Source organism: Malaclemys terrapin, chromosome 4 (assembly GCF_027887155.1).
Source record: "Malaclemys terrapin pileata isolate rMalTer1 chromosome 4, rMalTer1.hap1, whole genome shotgun sequence".
Taxonomy (NCBI): Eukaryota; Metazoa; Chordata; order Testudines; family Emydidae; genus Malaclemys; species Malaclemys terrapin.
The window spans coordinates 60117023-60141121 of record NC_071508.1 but is presented as its reverse complement, the minus strand read 5'-3'; the positions used below and the strand labels follow the sequence as shown (position 1 = coordinate 60141121).

General features: G+C 41.5%; 1 protein-coding gene across 1 annotated transcript in view; it reads left to right on the top strand.

The window, feature by feature from the left end:
• Positions 1-24099, top strand: part of SPON1 (spondin 1) — a 329873-nt gene that overhangs the window by 261748 nt on the left and 44026 nt on the right. The window contains exon 7 of the mRNA XM_054025147.1: positions 7283-7347. Within this exon, the coding sequence (XP_053881122.1) occupies positions 7283-7347 (65 nt within the window). The remainder of the gene's footprint in view (positions 1-7282; positions 7348-24099) is intronic.

Sequence of the window (24099 nt, the reverse complement as noted above, 5' to 3'; positions counted from 1 at the left end):
TCACTTCCTTCTCTCTCACCACCATCTCCTTTAAAGTCTTGTGGAGAGAAAGAATGGTCTTAAGGTGAAGGCACTGCCCTGGGATGTAGAAATTTGGGTTCAGTTCCTCTCTTTGGCGCAGACTGTCAATTAGAGCTATGCATCTAGGTGATTTTTTGGGTTGCTGGCAATTCTGAATGAATGAATAAATAAATAAGAATTGGGTCGACCCAAAAGCAGTTCTTCAAAAAAATCTTTGGCAAATAACCCACGCCCCACAAACGTTTTTATTTTTCAGCACCTTTTACTTTTTTAAAAATTATTATTAAATTGAAGGAAATGTCAAATTGAAGAGTTGTTGATATGAAAAATCTAAAAGTTAATGCTATGTTGTTCATTTTAAAAAAAAATTGTTTTGTGGGGATGACCAAAACCATCCGATGAAACCAACACATGTTCATGAAATAATATTTACGAACTCCTGGATGACAGGAGAGGTCCTGGAAGACAGGAGAAGAGCTAATGTAATGCCCATCTTTCAAAAGGGGGGAAAGGAGGAGCTGGGAAACTATAGACCAGTCAGCCTGACTTTAATACCTGGAAAGCTACTAGAGTAATGTATATAAAACATTCAGTTTCCGAATGCCCAGAGGAATGTGGTGGACATAATATACCTGGACTTTAGCAAGGCTTTTGACACAATCCCACATGACATTCTGATAAGTAAGCTGGAGAAATGTGGGCTTGACAGAACTACCATTAAGTGGATACATAATTGTTAAAGAACCACAAACAAAGAGTAACTATTAATAGAATGATGTCAGATTGAAGTGAGGTCTCAAGATGGGGAGGTCTCAAGTGGGGTCCCCTAGGAATCTGTTCTGGGTCCAGTGTTGTTTAACATTTTTATTAGTGACCTGGACATAGGTATAGAGCATACTGGTCAAGTTTGTAGATGACACAAAACTGGGGGGTTGCCAGTACTTTGGAGGATAGAAATTCAGAGGGACTTGATGAATTGGAGAACTGGGCTATAGACAACATGAAATTCAACAAATACACAAGTACAGAATGGGGGGAAACTGGCTTAGCAGCAGCACTGCTGAGAAGGATCTAGGAGTTGTGGTGGATCACAACCTCAACATGAGTCAGCAATGTGATGCTGTTGTGAAAAAAGCAAATGCAATTTTAGGTTGCATTAACAGAGACATAGCATGTAAGTCATGGGAGATGATAGTATCGCTGTACTCAGCACTGGTTAGGCCTTAGCTGGAGTACTGTGTCCAATTTTTGTCACCAATATATAGAAAGGTTGTAGAGAGACTGGAAAGGATCCAGAGGTGAGCAACAAAGATGATTGAAGGGATGGAATGCAAGCCACGTGGGCAAAGGCTGCAGGAACGGTGTATGTTTAGTTTGGAAAAGAGGAGATTGCTGTCATTTCTCCCCTTAATCTTCAGATTCTTGTAAGGCTCCCACAAAAAGATGGAGAAAAGTTGTTCTCTTTTTGCCACAGAGGGCAGGACAAGAGGCAATGGGTTCAAACTACAGAATAGCAGATTTAGATTGAATCTCAGGAAAAACTTCCTAACTGTAAGAACAGTAGCCAGTTGAACAGACTTCCTAGGGAGGTTGTGGAAGATTCTTCACTGGAGGTTTTCAAAAGGAGGCTGGCTAGCCATCTGTCTTGGATGGTTTAGACTCAACAAATCCTGCATCTTGGCAGGGGTTAGACTAGATGACATTTGTGGTCCCTACTAACCCTATGGTTCAATGAAACATTTTGGTGTTGCTGAATCTGCATTTTTCACCAAAAAAGTTTCAGCTGAAAAATTTCACCCAGCTTTACTGATTATGTGACCTTTGGCAAGTCACTCAGTTTCTCTGTGCCCCATCATAGAATGGGGTGATAGCTTATCTACCTCATAGCAGTGTTACAAGGATAAGTTCATTAATGTTTGAGAGATGCTCAGATACTATGGCGATATAGACCATAGCAATAGATAGAAATCCTGTCTTTTAAAACAAAACAAATGCCAACCAACTGCTGTCTGAAACCATTAAAACGAAACCTTGGCTCAAAACATATTTATTCATTTTCCCAATTGATTCAATCTGACTGGATGATTTGGCTGTCTGCTAAAGTGCTTTGTCATTTGTTTAGTTGAACTGAATCCAATAGTATTATTTATTATAAAGTACTAAGAATCCTGCATAGTACAATAAAATGTTATTGTATATTACATGTTATATAGTATAAAAGCAGTAGTAAAAAATTGCTTCATAAAGGCAATACTTTTCAATACTGAACCAGATACATATCATGGCAACTATTAAAAAGCGGCAGGAGCATATGAGAAAGTTTGTAGAATTTGCCAGATCCTACTAATCTCGCCTCCGATTCAGTAGGATTCTAATGGAAGACTTAAAAAATTTGCTATAAGCTTCCACTACATTTTTAACTGACACTCTTTAAACAAGTTGCTTTATATCCCATTGGTTGTGCAATACTTTAAATCAAGCTATATTCTGAATGCTATTCTAGTGAGATATGCCTCACTTTCCATTCTTCATGATCCAGGACATTTTCTGAATCGTTTTGTAACGCACATTTTTGAGTGATTTAGTTCAATGGTTGATTCATAGTGCAGGATTAATATATGGTGCCATTTAATTGCAAGGACAAACAGATGTAATACAAGTTATTAATTCTTGAAAAATAAAAATATATATAAAATGGGTCTTCTATATCTGAGTGGAAGCATATGTTATAAAATTCTGCTTTAAAGCTTTCTTTTAGGAGGCTATTTTGGTAGGCAAAAGTTGTTGCATGTAAAAATCCAGTGTAACTGAAGTCAGTTTAAAGACTCCTATTGACTTCAGAGGGCTTTGGATCAGGCCCTAAGAGTATGATAAAGAGATAATTTTGGCAGATCGAGAAACTGAACTCCTGTTTAGACAAAGGACAGGCACAACATCAGCAGTGGAAATTTCCTTCCCCCATTACTGCGTCTCTAGGGGTGAAAGGATATTTCAGTTTCCTTTCCCAATACTTCCTACTACTGAGCCTAACGACGGTGCTAATTAGCAGTTATTTTTGTAAAAACTAGCTGATTGTAGAGAACTGACAGACAGACAGGTTTTATCTGGCAAATGCATTGTTCATTATTAATTCTGAAAACTTCACTATAACTTTAGTCAACATACTCTAGTATAATTTGTAAATGTGCTACAGTATAAAGTATTATAAATGATTATATCTAAACTACACTTGTCAGATTAAATTAACTATATAGATTTTGTGATGCAGTAATAGTTTATGTTCATTTAATTGCTAATTTGCAAAATGTGGTCATCCTCTCATCCTCTGTGAGCCCCCTAGTCATGAATATAAATGACATAGGCCCTGATTCCGGAAAGCATCTCTATTCAGCACAGTCCTGAAACGTGTGACTAGGGATGGAGTTAAGTGCATGCTTAAGGCTTTCCTGAATCCGAGCCATAGGACCTGATCCAAAGCCCACTGATCTGATCCAAAGTGAGTCTTTCTGGTACTTTATTTTGGCCCTGATTCAACAAAGTACTTAAACACAAGACTTAAATTTAAGCATGTGAGTAGTTCCATTGACTTCAATGCTTAAGATGAGGCAGATACTTAAGTACCTTGCTGAACTGAGGCCTAAGAACCCAAGAAAATTCAATTACTCATGTGTGGGTTTAATCTCAGACATTTTATATTCTCATAAGAGAATTTAAAAAGTATCCCTCAAATTTCCATCCCACACAGAAGGAGAAGTAGACAGGCAAAGATGTATACTACACCATGAACATGTGTACACACACAACGCACTGGTGAACATGTGTTAGAGTTGCCCTCTGTGCCCAATCCAGAGAGGATGTGAGTCTGTTACAGCCCCTAGCAAGAGAGCCAAAATATGGCTCTTCAGCTCATGTTTTAGAGACTTGTGGCCTTGGTTCAATCCTTGGTGTGTTAACCAATATGGCTGAATCACACGGACTAAGGAAGTCCCTCCCTTTTTTAAAGATTGTCACTCTGGTTATATTTGTATACTGGAGATGTTACATTTAAGGTTGTGTTATGATTTCAGATTACAGAAAATGTAACAACATTCTGCAAATGTTATTTCTTTTCAATCTTATCCTTTGGTAAAAACTAGCTCCTGGCTAGCTCTTTGTGTATAGAATCTCTGTCAAAGGGAGATTTAAAAACAACAGCAACAAAAATCACCAGAAACATTTAATAAAAAAATTAGTCACTTAAAAATGTTGTAACTTCTGAAAAATCAGTAGTATCTCTGATGTGCACTACTTTAACCTTGATATGATTTGCAGTCATTATTTAAAAATTAAATCTAGCAAATAATTGTTACACAGTCTCAATCTGAAACAGTAGGGATGCCTTTAGTCTATATTATAGTCTAATCCCATTTAATTGGAGGTGGGTTCATTTGTATCTGGATTTAAAACTCTTCAAAGTGTTGGATTCTGGGGTCTTTGGCTCTGGGTATTGATTCATTGTAAAGAGGGGTCCTGGCTATGAAATTCAAATCCCAGATTGAATTCCAGCGTACCCCGGAAGCAAAGCAGTGTTTGAATCCAAGCCTTCTGAGTCGGGTCTCTTTCTCTCTCTCTCTGCTCTGAATAATGAACTACCTTTTTGAAGCATTATTCATTCTTAGTATGCTGTACTATGTACATTTACAATGCAAGTGCCACAAGCGTTTGCTTATATAAGTGACTTGAAGTAGCTATGATTTCTGTTGGGTAAACAGTGCACCGTTTCGCAAGCGCAAATATGTATATTTAACTAATAACAATCAGACTCCCTTTGGTGTGTGTAATATGTAGGTAAATCATTTTAAATGCAAATGTGTTCTAAAGGAATGTAAATTAAAACACACATATTTAAAAAGTGCTACGATGTTGAGCCAAACAGCCAAAAGCAAAAGAAATTTAAAATTAAGGGAGATTCCATCCTTAGCGCAAGATATACACACGTACACAGAGAGAGACAGTGAGTATCTGCCAGATACTAACTCTCCTGGTTCGATCAGTTTCTGCTATTCACTTCTTACCCTTAATTACTTTCAGGGAAATACTGTCTACCCTATTTCTGAAGATACTTGGGACCCAGGATGCAGTGGAAGCAATGTGGCTATTCTGGGTGCATTTGGGATCAGGCTGTATGCCCCGCATGAAGCAGAGCACAGCTCAATTGTACCCCAATATGACAGTAGTTTTGGAAGGTGGAGTAGGGAATGAGCAAGGCTAGGGCTGGTGGATCAGGCTGCTGCAGCCATGTGGTCTTCTGCAGATCTCAGATTTCCCTACTACACAATGCGCGCGGTGTGCTGTGCATGATTGTTCCCCTTTCCAGCACAGTATTCCTTATACTAACCCCACTAATAATCTGCTGGTCATTATCTTTTGATATTTATTTAAACACATAATGCTAGATCTTCAGCTGGTGTACATGAGTATTGCTCCATTGAGTTTAATGCAGCTATGCCAATTGACACCAGCTCAGAATCTGGCCAATGTCTGTTCAACAGCAGCAAATTATCCCTCCATAAAGTAAATGGATTAGTCCAAGCTGCTCTCTCAGGATGAGGAAGAGGTCATGTTGAGGATGAGCACCTGGGGCTGAACAGCTTCCATGTTACAGATAAGCCACATCAGTGCTGTAATTGCTTTGCTTTGGTAAAAAGAGGGAGACCGAGAGTAATGACAGCGGTAGAAATGACCAGTGAAAATTGATTTCCCTAAGCTGGGGCATATATGGATTAGAGGTAGCCTGGGGTATCAGCACCATTGCTTTCAAGCAGGAAATGGCAAGAGTATCACTAAAATTAAAGGACAGCTCTGTTGGAACTGCCAATTACCAGTAATGTATGGGCGGGTTTTTTAGTTTAATTGGGAAGTATTTTAAAAGGCTGCAGAAATCATGAGCATGAGTTGTGAACTTCATATTTTCTTAAACAATTTACTGGGCAGGAATCCTGGGGGAGATGGGAAAGGCTCTAAGAAACATTTGATAGATGTCCTCTGTGCACCAGAGCCTCATTAAAACAGTCTCCTGTTTTTGTTCTGGGTTTATTACACTACATATAAATTTAAAAACTGCTGATGCAGGAATTCTTATAGGCTTTAGAAAAAAACTCTTTGTACGGTGCTTAGCCACAGTCTGGGTTTCCACAGGTGTGTTATATACTTCACCATTTTTGTTATGAGTTTGTGTGGGTGAGGGAGAGTGGGATAAAACCACTATCAGTAGTTGTATTTAAATATTTACAGCAGTCACAGTGCATCCATTGATTGTTTGCATAATACCGAATCCTTCCAGATAAGGAAGTTTTATTAATGCTGTTTCTGCCATTAATAATAACCATCTTTGTGGTGTTTCTGATTGACTAGGGCAAATTTCCAGTGCAAGGCTTTTTGTCTCCTTTCTGCCCTCCTCAGTGAGCGCCACTTTGAAAACATTCCCCTCAACTCAGGAGTTGCTGATCCCATTCTCCTTTCCCAAGTGCTATTGTGTCCATTGCTAAACCCTACAAATAGCACCATTCCTGTTATTGTTCCTCAGCAAGGGTCAGGACTGCACAAAACTGTAACAGAATCCACCAGAGATGTGCAGTTTGGGCAGTATTCTGGCTGTCTCCTGTCTTCCCCTCAAGGTGGCAGGAGTGGCTGTATTTTGGAATGAGGAGGTCTGTGGGAACGACAGAGCGCTGTTGTGTGGAGTTTGGTCTCTGTGCTCTTCCCAAGTTTCCCACACTTTTAGCAGAACAGCTCTTGTCTGTGCCATGCTGCGACTGGCCTTGTCCATGCCATTTGGACACCCATTGCCCTCCTCAGTTCAACCAAGCTATGGAGGGGAGAGTAACTGTAACCCAGAGCAGCAGTAACTCATGATGCGTTTTGCATCATGAACTCCACCACTCTTAAAGGGAAATGTGATGAACTGAACTATTCTGCATTCTGCTCCCCACCCTCTTAGTTGAGTTCAGCTCCTGCAGAAGAGGGAGAGGTAGCAATGCAGTGATGGTAAGGGAATGCTTTCTTCTCGGTGTTCATGTAAGCTCCTTTCTGCACCACACTGAGCAGGGCAACACATCCCCCAAGCAGCCGGGAAAGCGAGGTATCTCTGTCTTCATTGGAATTCTGAGGTGCATCTAGAATCCAAGTGCCTCCTCAATTTGCTATAAATCATTGCAGAATGTTACTCCCATAGTAAAGTTCTCCCACTCACTGTTTTATATTGTGTTGTCTTCTTTTACAGAGCGATGAGGTTTTAACTGTCATCAAGGCGAAAGCACAGTGGCCTGCCTGGCAACCGCTAAACGTGTAAGTAGGTAGAGAATGGAGACTCCCAATAGACTCCTGTTCAATATAATCTAACAGTGCTCTAAACTTATTGCCTTACACAATGGTTTGCTTTTGCAAAGAAATAATATAAAAGTACTGTTGATAGATGAGTTCGTCTTGTGCTTTGGTATTCTGCCAATGACGGTCTTTTTTTTTTATTTGCACGTATGGGGCTTACTAACTATATCAGGGAAAGAGAAAAAGCAGATAGTTTTATTGAGTTTGTGCCTATATTAAACAATGGAGTTCATTTATGAATATATTATATATATATATATGTTAGGCTGTCTGGAGTGGCTCGCAAATGTGGGTGCCAACCTCAGGGCAAACTGTTACAAACCAGGGCTCTCAGGTGCAGAAGTCGGGCCAGTTCCATCACTGTGGTCTCTGTGGCAGGGGGGTAATTGGATGCCTGGTCAAAACTTATGAGCAAAACTCTCCGTTCCTGACCTGGGGCTTTCCTTTTAGAGGATATTCCCCTCTCCTTGACTAACTGTTCGAGGTCTTTTGTGTCAAGATCATCATATGACCGTGTTTCACCCATTGGGGTTAATATTTAACCTTTAAAACCCTTAATATCAAATGTAAACTTCTAACAATGCTGGGTTATGATTAAGGCTATGTTATAGTCATGGGTATTTTTATTAAAAGTCATGTACAGATCACTGGCAGTAAACAAAAGTTCAGTCTGTGTCCTGTCCATGACTTGTACTATATACTGCTGACTAAATCTTGGGTGCTTTGTTGGGGGGAGAGCAGCTGCACACAGCCTAGGACCCCCCACAGCTGCTGGGGAGAGGCAGGTGGTGGCACATGGCCCAGGACCCTCACTGCTGCTGGAAGGTGGGGTGGGGGTTTGGCAGGGGCTGGCAGGCTCCCTACTTGGCTCCACACAGCTTCCCGGAAGCAGCGACATGTCCCTCGTCTCCTAGGCAGAAGAGCCAGCTCCGCAGCTCCCACTGACCAGGAACCATGGCCAACAGGAGCTGCGGGGGAGACACCTGTGTATGGAGGCAGCATCCAGAGCCGCCTAGGAGCCAAGGGACATGTCACCGCTTCCAGGGAGCTCCTCCTCCCCCCAAGGTAAGTGCCACCCGGAGCTTTCACCCCCTGCTGCTGCTGGGAGCGGGACGTGGTGGCCCGAGAGTGCGCCAGCAGCAGCTGGTATGGCTGGCCCAGGGGCTGCCCGAGCTGCTCAGGTGGCCCCCAGGCCAGGCGCGCTAGCTGCTGCAGAAGTCCCTTGACTTCCAAGACAGACTCGCAGCCTTAGTTATGATCTATCCCAGTGTTTCTCAAACTGGGGTCACAGCTTGTGTAGGGAAAGTCCCTGCCAGGCCAGGCCGGTTGGTTTACCTGCCCCGTCCGCTGGTCCGGCTGATCATGGCTCCCACTGGCCGCAGTTCACTGCTCCAGGCCAATGGGAGCTGCTGGAAGTGGCACGGCCAGTGGGAGCCGCGATCGGCCGGACCTGCAGATGGAGCAGGTAAACAAACCAGCCCAGCCCACCAGGGGCTTTCCCTACACAAGCGGCGACCCCAGTTTGAGAAACACTGATCTATCCAATTGACCTGTGGCATGTGAAGCTTGCCAAGACTATGTCAATGTCAGGCTGTCTGGAATGGCTCACCAACATGGGTGCCAACCTCACGGCACAAACCCCAAACTAGTTGTGTTTTTATAATTAGATTTCACCAACCAAGTATCAAGTGTGAACTCCTCAAGCACTATAACAGCCTTAACATGGAGTCACTGACAGTTTCCTTGGGCACTCCAGTCTATTTTGTCACCCAGGAAAGACTGCTTTTGTGAGAGATGGTCCCTTACACCAAAAATCAAAACAATATTCAGGTTGCTCCCAGTCCCAAAGGGCTTACCCAAGTCAATTATACCTTAGATTTCTCACTAAAGACACTTGTAGCCAATCTAATAACAAACTAACTACAGATTTATTAACTAAGAAAAGAAACAAGAGAGTGATTTACAAGGTTCAAGCAGGTAAACATACACACACAAGTTAAAGTCTTAGGTTTCAAAAGCTAATAGGCACTGCTGTAATATGCAAGCTCTATATGTCTTATGGGCTACCTCGACCTAAATAGTTTGGGAATCTCTTGCTTATGCTTAGAAATATTGCCCTGTCCAAATTACAAGCAGCAAGTGATGCAGTTCCTTCTTAACAAGTAGTTTATTCCCTTCCCCTAGAGTTCAAACTGTGATGGGATGTGTCCACCTGCATATCTCTCTTCATGGGTGTGGTGGAATCAATCAACAAAGCCCTTTGTCCACTGATGTTCCTCAGTGGTTTCTCTGCTGTCTATAGGCCTTCTTATGTTGGGGAGGAGATGACACCTCTTGTGGTAAACTAGTATTTCACACTTGATAATGTTTCTCTCCTGACTCGGGGTAGGGGTGGGGTTTACAGTCTTAACAAACATTTTCATAGTTACAGAGCAAACATTCAATATTACCTTAAACATGGGATTCAGATATTGTATGTAAGATTAATACATGCAGCACCCTGCAAGCATTTCATTAAGTCTAAACAGTAAACGCATTCTTATAACTCTAATATCTATTTTAACAATATTAACACACAGACAGACCAGTCTGGTTCCCAGCTATGCATTTTTCAGTGTTCAGTGAGGCCCAGGGACCTTGGCATGAGCTGGCATCTGGTGTGCCAATATCACATGTTCTCCTATTTTGTGCACAGTATCGTTTGGTCTGGCACGTCTAGTTTGTGCACTGTGTCCAAAGAACGAATGACTCAAAAACGTGAGGATTTGTATCTCAGAAAAGAGATCTAAAAACAAAGATTAAAGACACTGGACCATATCCTCAGCTACTGTACACTGGCATTGTGACATTGACTTCAATAGGGCTAATCTGATTTATACCAGCTGAGCATCTGACCCACCATCCTCACAGGATTCTTGCTCTTGGGTCTTGTGCTCTCAGCTCAAGACAGGGTAGAATTCCAATAGCTCCAGGATTCTAAACCCCAGATCTTCTGTAACTTCCACCACACGTGATCAGTGCTTGGGCCAAAGCAATTGCTAGTCAATATCTTTTACTAATGATATGCCTGGAAATATAAAATCAGTACTGGTAAAATTAGCAAGTGACAAAAATTGATGGAGTGGTAAATGGTGATGAGGAGAGGTCACTGACCCAGATCACTTGGTAAGGTGGCCTCATTTGAAAATATGCATTTTCACACAGATAAATGTAAAAGCCACCAGGGAACAAAATGTGTAGGTCACTCTGTCGAGATGGGGGACTTAGGGATCATGACAAGAACCAGTTAAACATCTGCTCCTAGTGCATTGCTGTAGCTCAGAGGGCTAATATGATCCTTGCATGTATAAGCAAGGGAATATCTAGAAGGAGAAGGTAGTGGCAGCAGTTCTATATATAGCATTAGTGAGACCATTTTTGGAATAGTGTGTCCAATTCTGATGTCTGCACTTTTTAAATGATGTTGAAAAATTGGAGAGAGTTCAGAAAAGGATTACAAGAATGATTCAAGTACTGGAAAACATGCCTTTTTGTGAGAAACTTAAGAAGCTATTTAATGTATCTAAGAGAAGGTTAACAGGTGACTTGATAAAAGTCTACAAGTATCTACATGGGGAAGAGACTGCTGATTGTAGATGGCTTTTTAATCTATCAGAAAAAGCTAGACAAATTCAGACTGGAATAAGGGGCAACATTTTAACAATGAAGGTAGTTAACCATTGCAATGACTTATCTTGAGATGTGGTGGAGTCTCTATCACTTGAAGTCTTTGACTTAATATGGATATTTTTTCTAGAATATATGCTACAGCTCAAACAGAAGTTATGGGCTTTGTTCAGACATTATCACGTAAGGTCCAGTGACCTAACTTTTGCAAGAGGTCAGACTAAAATCTATAAATCTATGGTCTTGCACGAGTAATTATCGCCCTCAGTACCTAGAGTCTTCTAGTATGTTCCTAATTTAACTTAGTCATTCAGTGAGCACCCCATAGCTCAGCTTTGACCATTACTAGCTCTCCAATTCTACTCTGCTCACCAGCTCTTAGTTTTGGTACCTTGTACTGGGATTCCCTAGAGAGAGTTCCAATACCTTTGTATCTGTTTTTTGTCTGATTGTCCTTTAAAGCTTAGGCTTCATTCCACCACCCAGCTCTGCGGCAGTAGAGCCTGTTTGGCTCAGAGGAGCCTTTTTTTTTTTTTTTTTTTTGCCTCCAGCTTCCTCCTCTCTTCCCCCCTTGACTCCCCCCCCCCCCCATACTGATGGTGCTTTGTATCAACCAGGATAAGGCAACACTTAGAAATATCATAAAAGTTAACAGTTGTTTTTATTAGAACACAACTTTAGACATTTTTAGGCATATTATCACATGGCCAGGTATGATAAAGCTTCTAAAACATCCTCCAGATGTTCTTGTAGTCACCTTTCCTTCTCCAGATGTTAATCTTTCTCACCTTGCAACAGTTTCCAGGGGAAGAAATCCACGTATCTGTTCTTTAAAATTCCATACAAAGGTGACCTTCCCCTAACAACTGTTTGTTTGTTTGTTTTTAATAATTTTTGTTATGTTCCTGGTATACTGTTGTGGTGCCCTTTTTTTAATTCCATTTTATAATCTGCTTTCAGCTCCCAAAGGAAGGTAAACCTTTCCAATTAACACACTTCTATTGTTAGAATTTCCATTTGCCTTTATTGATTATCTCTGTTGGAATTTAGATTATGATTGTGCAAGGATTAAAACTTATGCCAGACAAATGCTTAGTCAATTAGTATGCATAACATAGCTAACTAGTCATGGCAAGCGTGCATTGCTAATTTTCTACTGACTAATGGGCATGAATAATTTTCTCTTGAGTAATCATGAATGATATGTCTTTTCCTGATATGGCATAAAGCTGATTTGTCAAGGCATCATGTCACCTAATAGAAAGCCATGTCACAATATATCACAATACATCCAGCAAGAGATCCTAGTGTAAGGTATAAAACACTAATATTATGAAATACATAGCACTAGTAAGCATAACTCTAGAGCCTTAGAAATTAAAGTTACAAATTTTAGCAAGGGATACCAGTCTTCTCATGCTTCAAAGTGCAAGACTATCACTTGATGTGATCAGGATGTAACTTGCTATCCAACTTTTAATAGAAACTTAGTTACAGTGATTGCCCTTATAATATCAGTATTTGTGAGCGGTTAAACATATTGATTCCTGAAATACCAGAGTTTTTCCCTGTACTGATTTTAAGTGGTGGCTGCTGTAAATGTATTAACAGATTTCGGTATTCTGAAGAATCTGATATCAGACGCAATTAGAATCAGAGTGCTACACTAGAGGGACTATTTATCTGGTCAACTTTAATTAAAAAATCACAACAGAGTGAGGGGATCCTGTGACTAACAGGGCTGGAAAAATGGGAGCGGTCTGATGGGCTAACAAATTGACATGGGGGAAAAAAAGACAGTCTCAGACCTTGCTAGCTGTATTATTGTGAAATAATCAATCCATGACAGCAGAACTTGGGGGTACAGAATTCCATCCCCAAAATAAACATTTTTTCTGCTCTATCTGTGGATCCAAATCCAAAAGTCCTTGCTCAGGCAAAACTCCCATTTCTTCAATGAGAGCTTTGCCTGAGCAAGGACTTCAGGATTTGTCCCACAGTTAATTTAACATATCACTAGACAAAAACAAAGCACAAGACCAAATCAGCCAGCATTTTCTAATTCTGTAACTTGATATAGTTACAGTGGGAGAAATCAGCCTGTTTTGGCGAGTCCTGGAGGAGAGCAAACCCTTAGGCCTGGAAGAAGTATGAACTCCACAGCTGGGCACGAGCAGAGTTTTCTTGTTCGATGTGCCTGTGAAATCCAAGCCACATAACAGTGTTGTCAGCTTATTTGTTATTACAGCTGTGCCGTTTTCCATGGTCATTACATCCTCCACCCTTTGTGAGCCTTCACCAGCAAAGTAGGTTATCATACAGGCACCAGATCTTTTATATAAAATCATCTTACATAAAATCAATTTACATAAAATGGCAACAATCATGCAATAGGAGATAGTAGTTTCTTCAGTTAGGTCTCTGATGCTTTTCCAAAATTTCTGGGCAAAGCCACCAAGTATGAAGAAGGGATACCCTTTCACCACACAGTTCCTAGCTCTCTGAAAAGCTTTGGGCATTGAAAGCATGCAACTGGACAGGCATAGCCCATTAACTTTCCCTCTTGAAAGATGTTACCAGAATGTTTCCAAAACAGGTTGATCGGTTTGCTCATCATTAGCTGGGGCCAACCGGAGATGTTTGAATCTTAACTCCAGTGCCTAGGGACTTCGTTTGATTATTGCAAGCCAGGGAGCTTGTACCACTGTGTATCACCTTGAATCTGAATTAAAGATTTTAGGCTGCATCATAGGGAAAAGCATAGATTGGACATGGGATAGAAGCAATTTGCCAATCTGCTATGCACCTAGATACTATAGTGCTGGATATTTTATAACCTATAAATCATGGAGCAGATAAACAGTATCTTTCCAAATATCATCACATGTGCAGCCAGTCTGCTTATAATAAACTAAAGGGAACTGGTCAACTTAATTATTATTATCTATATTATCATACTACCTAGGAGTTCTAGTCAAGGACCAGGACCCAACTGTTCTTGGCAGTGTACAATCAGAAGAAAAAAGACAGTCCTTGCCCCAAAGAGCTAACAATGTAAGTGTAAGAAAAAAAGACAACAGACAGACACAGACAGATGGGGGAATACAAAAGTACAATGAGACAATATTGGTCAGCATGTGGTTTTAGCACACCAGCAGCATAACCATTATCAAGTTTTTAGATACCGAATGGGCAAATCTTTACCTGCATTTGTAACATTTGTAAAATTAGATTACAAAAACTGAAAGAAAATCTGATTTAGCCTTTCAGTTGTCTGTTTACTCTGCATTTGTCTTCAGCCCCTACAATAAAATTAGTTGTCTATTTCACTTTCCAGATCTCGACACAACAACGTTGAGAATGTGTAAATATTTCAAAGGAACAGCTTCTCTTTGAATGTTTAGAAAAAGGTGATGGAAATATTTTAAAATCTTGTGATGATAAGCTGAGGTCTATGCAGAAATCCTCCCTCCGTGTTGTTACTGGTGACTCTACCATGAGGCATCTGAGTCAGTGTGTTCCACCCAGTAGTCTTTCCTTTGTATGCCACTCAGGAAAACATTAAAAGCAGAGTACAATAAATTAATACCCCAGCTCCCGGCTTTACTCATCACTGGTAATTTAACAGAGAATGGCTCTCCTAGATGAAGAATCCATGCTGGTGAGCTATTTCCACTATCCTGGAAATGTATAGTGCACCTATACTCATTCCATAAGGAACCCAGTCTAACCCAGCAGCAACAAGCCTTCATCAATGAACAATCTGGTGACACTGAGGGACATATTCCAAAACTAGGTGATGTCCAGCTAAGGCCACTCACAGTTTCCTTCCATAGCATCCACTTCATTTCACTCTGCTACTGCTGTCCCCTGGGCTGTTTACAAGGAAAGCCTTTGCTACTACTATCTGGAGCACCTGCAACAGGTGAGCTTTGTCCTCCACAGCCTGGTCCATGGACCTCTGGTGTTGTGACTTTGCCCAGAGAACTCCAGTCTGCCGCCCTAAGGAGCCTCACTTAGTTGGAGAACCGGGAATGCAGGGGATGGGGGTGCAGGCGCGTCATTCTCTTCCATTTGTTACTCTCTTTTTCCGACTGACATGAAAGCCCTCTGTGTTTTATTTAATGTCTCTGTCCCCTGAGTCTCACCTCTTGAGACTCTGTTACAGCTAACCCACTATCATGGCCGTGGTCATATTTGTTTAATAATGATTTTGACTTATTACCTTTTCTTGGGATCACAAACTTCCTCATCTCCTTCCTCTTGCCTGTCCTGTTAGCTCCTACAGTTTTCTGTGTAGCTTGAGTGAATAGCCACATCTTGCTATTGTCTGGATACTTGGTTGCCTATGGCATGTTACAATATCTTGATTGTGTGGCTGGTTTCTTTTCTGAAGTAACACCAATGTATTCCCCTTCAGTAGCATTGTGGTTAATCTTCCTTTGCCATTTTCAAGGGGTTCTTCCTCGGGAAAGGGCAATTTTTGGTAAAAATTTAGGAGTCAGGTTTGCCAGGAGAGAAGGAACAGTGCAGTTTTATTAATTACCTGAGTGCTTGGCTCAGTCTGAGTCTTTGAAGGCTTCTGGAAATTTCTAGTTCAAACAGGTCATTCTCAACACAGGAGTAAGCATGGTTACTCTAAAACACTTTTCTGTGTGCATGGGAATTCACTCAATATTTTACCCCTTTACTTTCCCTCAGATGCCACATATCCTGGATAGCCTCCTTCTGAATGAGGAGAGATGGATACTATCAGCATGATTTCTGGAACAGTCTGCCTTGTCACTCAGCTCTGTGTCACCATCCAGAGTAGGGTACTATATGGTAGAGAGAGAGAGTAAAAAAGTTGGCCCAGGAGCTCATGAGAGATGCTAACAAAGGGCCTGATCCAAAGTCTATGGAAATCAATGGGTTTTGCATCAGGTCCATATTAACTGGAGAAAAAAATGCAGATGCTCTTCTGCATCTTTTCCTTTTTGTCTTTCTGGTATTTCTTTATATCCCCACTTTCTCCCACCCCCAACTACTCTACCACACTTTGAACCAAAAATAACTTTTACAGCTATTTTGCTATACTCAGTGAGTCTTAAATTCAGCATCAAAAAGTCCAGATAATGAGGTGATTTTCCCTAGCTTTTGAAATTTTTCTTTTTTGTCATCTTTCCTTGCTTCTGCCTGTGTTCACAATACCTCTCTCTCCTTGCAAATGTCCTACATTTTTACACTGCTATACTGCAGGTCAGATAACTCTGGTAAACTGAGAATTAGCTGAGTGAGAAACAGAGCACTTGAATACATTCCCAGCATGGAATTATTTCCAGGTACACTTCACAGGAAATCACTTAGGTAGCAAAAGTCAGTGGAAACTGACAGGTTTTGCTTGGGTTCAGGTTGTAACCATCCAAAAACCCAGCAGTTCCCAAATTAAACCATAAATCGGTCCTGATTCACTTAAAATTGGCACAAGCTCTTTTGAAACTCAACCCAGCTGAACCATTTGGCAAACTTGGCCTGAGTTTTGATTTAGTGATGAAATCTGGTTCTGCTGCTGTTCTGGAAGTTTCACATCCCTTCACTTCTCATTCATTGGTCCCCAGTAACTCAATACCATGCACATGATGGGGAAAAGGGACATAAAAAATATCTGAATGGACTCCCAAGCACAAATACAAAGCGGGGCCCTTCTACTCAGATTGAATGCACTCCTTTTGCCATTAACCCAAAATGTCCATACTAACCTACACCACCTTCTTTTCCACAAGTCCTTGGTGTGCCTCTCCATTCCTCATCTCTACTCCCCGGTATTGTCGCTTTCCTCCACCCCCTCACAGATGTCCCTGGCTCTACACATGCCCCCAGCATCTATTCCCGCTTACCACATCGTGGCTGGCAAAAGAGGCTGCTGTTGGCTGCCTTCCCACTTGTGATTTCCACAGCTGGCTGTTCCAGGAGCTACAGAGGTATGGGGAAGCAGCATACAGAGCCAGATGGGCAGGGAGCTTCAAAGGAGCTGGCAGCTGCTTTTATCTGCTCCCTTACAGCAGCAGGAGCTCCCTGTAGTGAGGGCAGAGAATTGGCAGCTTTCTCTGAATTGCTGGTTGCTTTTTCCCTCTGGTTATCCCTGTTGCTGCTGCTGCTTCCCCCTCTGCAGTGGAAGGGGCAGGCAATGGAGCCTGACTGTGCCTACTGAGGTCGCAGCAACTTCTGCTACATGACCTTAAAAGCTTACTTGGGCCAGCATAAGATTACTTTTAACAAACGGAAATATCAGGAAGGCACCACAATGTCCTTAATGCTGCAAGACATTCCAGCATTTATTCAGTGCATCAATCTGGCAACATTAGATAGATCTTTACATACCATTCATCTTAATAGGCATTCCATTAAATGTGCAATACAATCTGATACCAGCACAGGGTTAAAAATCAAAAATTAAAATGAGACAAGCAGTGAACCAGTCCACTACCGGTGCCTCTTGTTTACAGTTTCACTCTACCGTGTGTCTGTCTTGGAAAGCAGTTTCTGCCTGCCAGCTGTGTTTGCAAGGTTAGGGGAAAATAGAAGTAACAGAAAAGTATATTTGGCACCCCCTAAGTACAGGGACTGCATGGTCCTAGGAGTCTCCTGTTCTGATATTCTGGGTATTCCTGCAATAAAAATAAATGAATTAATAAATAATGTAAATTCTAAAATCTCCATTTTCCAATATTTGATCTTCATTCACTAATATCTGGGCCTTCCTTTGTACTACTATGAGAAGCTTGTATCATGTGGTCCTCAAAACAGCAAAAGCTATCTGATTGGCAGTTATGAAGCCTGATTCAAGTATCAAGAGGCTCAGTTAGTGAGACATATACACAGTCGAATATAGGATAATAGTAGATAGATATATGCACACTTGTATTCTTAAATGAAAACTTCATCAGTGAACACAAGTTCAATTCAAATACCTGAATTGTAATATTAGATAATATCTAACCATTAGTCACTGTCTCCTTCAGATGATTGCATATGTGAGAGTTTTCTGTGTTCTAGAGACCCGATCCTACCTTTTCATCCACTGCACGTTACCATTTGTGTATTGAGGATTACAATGGACAGAGTACTGAATAATGCCTTTACTTGGATTACACATGTATCGTCCTATCTGAACGCCTGAACTCAAATTATGTGGGCACCATTCGGCACCAATGACTGAAGCACAAGTGAATCTTGAAAAGTGTTGGATTGAACGTTGTTAGGCTCAGTTGTACATCTTTTCGATACTATTTTTATTAATGATTATTATAGCAGCATATAGCGTCCTAAGTCAGAATCGGGGCCCCATTGTGCAAAGCATTGTATGAACATAATATAAGACAGACCCAAGCAAGTTAATCCTATGTACATATACAAAAAAAAAAAAGGATTTAATTTTCAGTGGTGCCAATTCAGACCTGAGGTGGGCATTTATAATTCTTTGTGTTCACTGTCCCAGCACTTACTACTTAGCATCTATATGAAAGAATATTAATGATCAAGAGACAGTGTCTAGTTTAATGGTCCATTATATCAGTGTTCCCCAAAGAGTGGAGCACCCTCTTTGGGAGCCATAAAGGATTAGCCAGGGTCAGGGGGTCAATTGTTCTGCAGAGTCTCAACTTTGTTTAAGAAACTTACTCTCTAGGTGTTGTGGTTGTGAAAGAAAACCTTGACAATGTCCTGGTCTACACCTAAAACTTAGGTTGACCTAGCTACATTATGTGTCTCAGGGCTGTAAAAAAATTTCACACCCTGAGCACCGTAGTTAGGTTGACTTAACCCTGGGTGTAGTCACGGCTCGGTCAATGGAAGGATTCTTCCATCAACCTAGATACTGCCTTTCAGAGAGGTGGATTGCCTACATCAACAAATAAACCCCTTCCGAAAACGTAGGAAACGTTTACACTACGATGGCACTACAGTGGCAGAGCTGCATTACAGAGCATTACAGCCATAGCTCTGCTGCTGTAACGGCTGTAATGTAGATGTACCCAATGTGAGAGGAGTGTAAGTGATGCACTAATGACTGTGTGAGTTTACAGAGAACCTGAAACAATAGCTCTAAGGTGTGAACTGCCCCTTTTGTTCAGGGGGTACTAACTCAGAAGCCCAAGGATGATGCTGTAAATGTCACCATTGTTATCTATTGTACTACTTATTATCGCCGCTTGTAAGAAAGGAGAGGAAGTATCATATAAAAAGCACTCCCGGTGTTTCCCAAAGGAGATAATGGACGAGTTTGGGTACGGAACAGAGATGTATAAAGGAAGATGTGCACATGGGGAGGTTGCAGAGCAAACATGATTGGTTTCATTTCCTTGAAGAGTGGTTCTGCTTTCAGAAATTTGGGAAACTTTGAGTTAGACATCTGTCTCTCTCTCTCTTTATAATTTACCTAATCTATACATACGGAGAGAGAGAATTTATATAGATAGACTGATAAATTAATTTCTCCTTGTCCGTCTAATCGGGGCATGTGTGTACATATATAAAAATGTGTGTGTACGTTCACATGCTCATTTACTAAATCTGATAATTTTACCTATATTATTATTTATATTACAGTAGCGCCTAGAGGGCCCCTGCCAACATGGGAGCCAGCTGTGCAAAACATGGTACATTCACATAGTGAGAGACAGTTCCTGTCATGAAGAGTTTGCAATCTAAATTGACAAGATAAACAAAGCTGGGAAGGGAAACAGAGGCACAGAAACATCACATGGGAGGTCAGTGGCCAAGCCAAGAATAAAACCCAGTTCTCCTGATTTCTAGTGCCCTATTCCCTCCTAGACCATGTTGTCTCCCACTTTACAAGAACAGAGAAGTTTACCTCAATATCTGCCATAGATGTATTTGTATTACCTTATACTTACTACAGGAAACACCTTAATTACTGTTAATACTGAGGTGAAATTATTTATTAATGTATGTGAATGAGAGAGAGAACAGAACAAAACTGAATAAGGCATTCTACAGGGATGGTATGTAATATATTGTCCCTAGAGGAGGAAGATACACTACTGAAACAGAGTTGATAGTGCTCTGTTTAAATATTTAAGAAGTCCATGCCTCTGAACTATGTTCCTGCTGGCAATAGCATAATGATACTAAATCGCTTGTTTAGGTAGCCATTATTCTGGTGATGCTATGTACCAGCGAAAAGATGTGTGGTTTATTTCATTAGCTTGCTGCCACCACCTGGTTGAGTTTGGATAAACCTGTTCACAAAATCTTGGCAGAAACCATTCCATCATGTTTTCTCATATAACCATTTTACAGGAAATCTAACTTAAAATTACACTATGTCTGCCAACTCTTGTTCTCTGATAAATCTATATCAATCAGTATTGAGAGGGAAAGATTCAGTTTTGAAAACTGAAAGGATTTAGGTAAAAAATAATGAAATTTCCAAAGCTTATACCCCAGAGATCTGGCAATGTCTTTGAGTCACTACTGTCAATTAGTCTTTTAAGAATACTCTATTAAACAATGAATAAAATTATTCACTATAACGCACCAAGTTCCCCATAGCATACAAACTAAAATTCATACAGTTGGGTATCCAAAAATTTCCTTTCAACAACTTCATGAGGGAAAAAGTATTTATTTTATTTTCCATGCTGTCAGTCTAGTTTCTGTTCTTCCTAATAAAATATTTGTATAGAAAATTACATTTTTTACCCAGTAGTAGCATGGTGTCTTTTTAAACAGTTGGTAGCCGAGTAAGTTTTGTTTTGCAAAACACTCAAGTAAATAAACTGAGGACATTTGCTCAGTTTAAGTTAATGTAATTCTTACCTTCCTGTTATATTATAGTGCTAAAATGACCTGCTGTACTGTAACACAAAGCACTGCCCATTAAAGTTTAGTTTGTTTTCAGTGAGTAAAATGTTTTATCCAGAGAACTAATTTATAAAAGTGTAAATCACAAATGAACAAATTAGCTTCTGAATGGTTGTTTTGCTCAATTAATCAAGTCCTTAGACTATCCAGCTGAGAAGTACAATTAGAATAGGGAAAAGAAGTGTTTTTAACACACACACAACTTCAAATGGTTTATTATAGATTTGACTAACTGGCATGCTGATGAAGGTAAAATGCAGACTTATTCTGAACTCTAATTAACTGGCTGTAATGTGCACATTTTAATTTTTATTTATTATTTCCTCTAAAGTAAAAACAGGAAAGCTGATATCATAGTCCTTTTAATCACCCATCCACTGTATATCATTAGCATTTGATTATACAAATTGCTTATAAACCCTGTTCCACCTAATAATTTGAGAGTGAAATCATGCATATATAATTTCACCTAGAGTGAGTGTCAACTGGGGATTACACAGAAATGGGGAAGTTATTATTTTATAGTTACATGTTACAGGACATTTTACAGGACATTTTACAATACCCATTTTTCTTGCAGTATTAGACATTTTTTCTGATTGTTTGCATTTATGCTCCATTATTTCTGTAACTTTGGATAAAAGGTTGGCCCAGTTTTTTACTTCCTTTAAGCTCTTTGTACTCCTAGAAACACATTTAATATACTGACCACCATACCCAGTGTGCACATTGCACCACCTAAAATTTTCTTGAATGCTTAGATGGTTGTCAGAAGGCCAAGCAGTTACCAAATTGCAAATTGCATGTTGTGTTGAATACAAAAGGGCTTAAAAATGTGTTTCAGGCAGGGTCATTGTTTTCATGACAGTGGTAGAACATACTGTAGGTGTCCTGTTCACTTGGTGTGCTGTATTCTGTACATCCTATGAGTAAATACAGAGTGGCTGTAGGACAATGGAACAGACTGCCTTGGGAGGTTGTGGAAGCTTCTTCACTGGAGGTTTCAAAAGGAGGCTGGCTAGCCATCTGTCTTGAATGGTAGACACAACAAATCCTGCATTTTGTCAAGAGGTTAGACTAGATGATTCTTGCGGTCCCTTCTAACCCTATGGTTCTATGATTCTATGTAATGAAGCTGTTGTTTGAGGAGGCTGGATTGTGAATGACCTATTCAGGAGACCACATGGCCACACATTTATACTACAAAGTCAAGCACTGTGGTGGATCCACTCCATGAGTAGAGAAATATACTGGAAGACACATCCTATATATATTAAATTGATTAATTATAACAGGCCACAGAATGGTACCTTTTGGTTCATTGAGACGTGCCTACTTTAATACAATTTTATTTGCATTCAGCAAGAGAGACATGAGTAGGATTACCATTCGTCCGGATTCCCCCGGACATTTCTGGCTTTTTGAGCTAAAAATAGCGTCTGGGGGGAATTTGTAAATGTCCGGACTCCCCACCCCCCCCCACCCCCCACCCCCATGCAGAGCGCGCGCAGCTAACAGGGCAGCCGGCCGGATGGTGTCACTTACATGGGGCTCCGACAGCCAGAGAGCCCCTCCTCTCCCCTGCAGCAGAGCTCATTCCCTCCCTCCCTGCATTCGCAGATCGCTCCGGCAGTCTGGAGCTCCTCCCCCGCTGCTGCCCAGTGTGCCGGGACGAACGGCTCAGGCAGTTCCTGAGCAAGTTCACAGAGACGTTAGGCGAAGGCCAACGACAAGGGAGCCAGGGGGTCGGAGAAGGGACAGGGAGGTTCTGAAGGGAGCAGTCAAGAGACGGGGGGGTCGGAAGTTCGGGGGGAGCTTTTGGGGGGGTGTGGATAAGGTTTTGGGCAGTCAGGGTACAGGTAGGAGGTAGGGTCCTGGGGGCAGTTAGGGTGTGGGGGGGTCTTAGGAGGGGGCAGTTAGGGGACAAGGAACAGGGAGGCTTAGGTAGGGGGTGGGGTTCTGGAGGGCAGTTAGGAGCAGGGGTCCCAGGAGGAGGAGGCAGTCAGGGGACACGGAGCGGGGGAGAGGGTTGGGAGTTCTGGGGGGGCTGTCTGGGGGTGGAGAGTGGTTGGATGGGGCGTGGGAATCCCAGGGGTCTGTCTGGGGGTGGGGGTGGGGGTGTGGATAAGGGTTGGGGCACTCAGGGTACAGGTAGGGGGTACGGTCCTGGGGGGCATTTGGGGGGGGGGTCTTAGGCGGGGGCAGTCAGGGGACAAGAGGCAGGGAGGCTTAGGTAGGGGGTGGAGTCCTGGGGGGGGCAGTTAGGGGCAGGGGTCCCAGGAGGGGGCAGTCAGGGGACAAGGAGCCAGGGGAGGGTTGGGAGTTCTGAGGGGGGGGAAGTGGGCAGGGCAGAGGCGGGGGCTAGGGCAGGATGGGGCGGGGCCAGGGCAGGATGGGGGCGGGGCTCCTCCCGTCCTCTTTTTTGCTTGCTGAAATATGGTAACCCTAGACATGAGTCACACTGTAAGGTGACAGAGACATGGCTTTTCATAGCAAAGAAAGTTACATTTCAAACCTTAGCACCTCTGCCATTTTAGTTTACCTCCTAAAAGATAATTTTAGACATACACACTGTGGTAAAATTCTGCTTTCTGTGTCAGTCTGAAATACAGCTCCCTTGACTTCAGTGGAATTACTCCAGATTTAGAATCGAGTCCTGCAAACTTCTCTCTCATGTATGTAATATACTTAGTTAATTTCAGTGTGTGTAACTGCAACTCACGTGAGACAACTGCATGTGTGTAACTTTACTCAGGTGAGTTATATGCATGCAATTAATATTTGTCACAAGTGACAGCAAAATCTGTCTCTGTACATCACACTGAATAACCCTTTTTTCTAAAACAAACAAAAAACAGTTCTGTAAATTATACCATAAACAGTTTTTTTTAAAAAACAACCTAAATGCCTCTCAAGCTGAGCTAGTGTCAAATCTCTGCCTGGAGCAAACTTTAACAGCCATTGTAGAGACTCCTCAAGGGGAAAGAAGGACTCACAGTGTCACAGAGTTTAAGACCAGAGGGTACCACCAGCTCATCTAGTCTGACCTCCTGTATATCACAGGCCACCAGCATCTACACACTGAAGACAACAGCTGACACTTAGACCAAAGTATTACAGTCCACAGAAGACAGTGCCACAGAGAGAAAATAGGAAGGAAGGCAAAGAAACCCAAAGGTCACT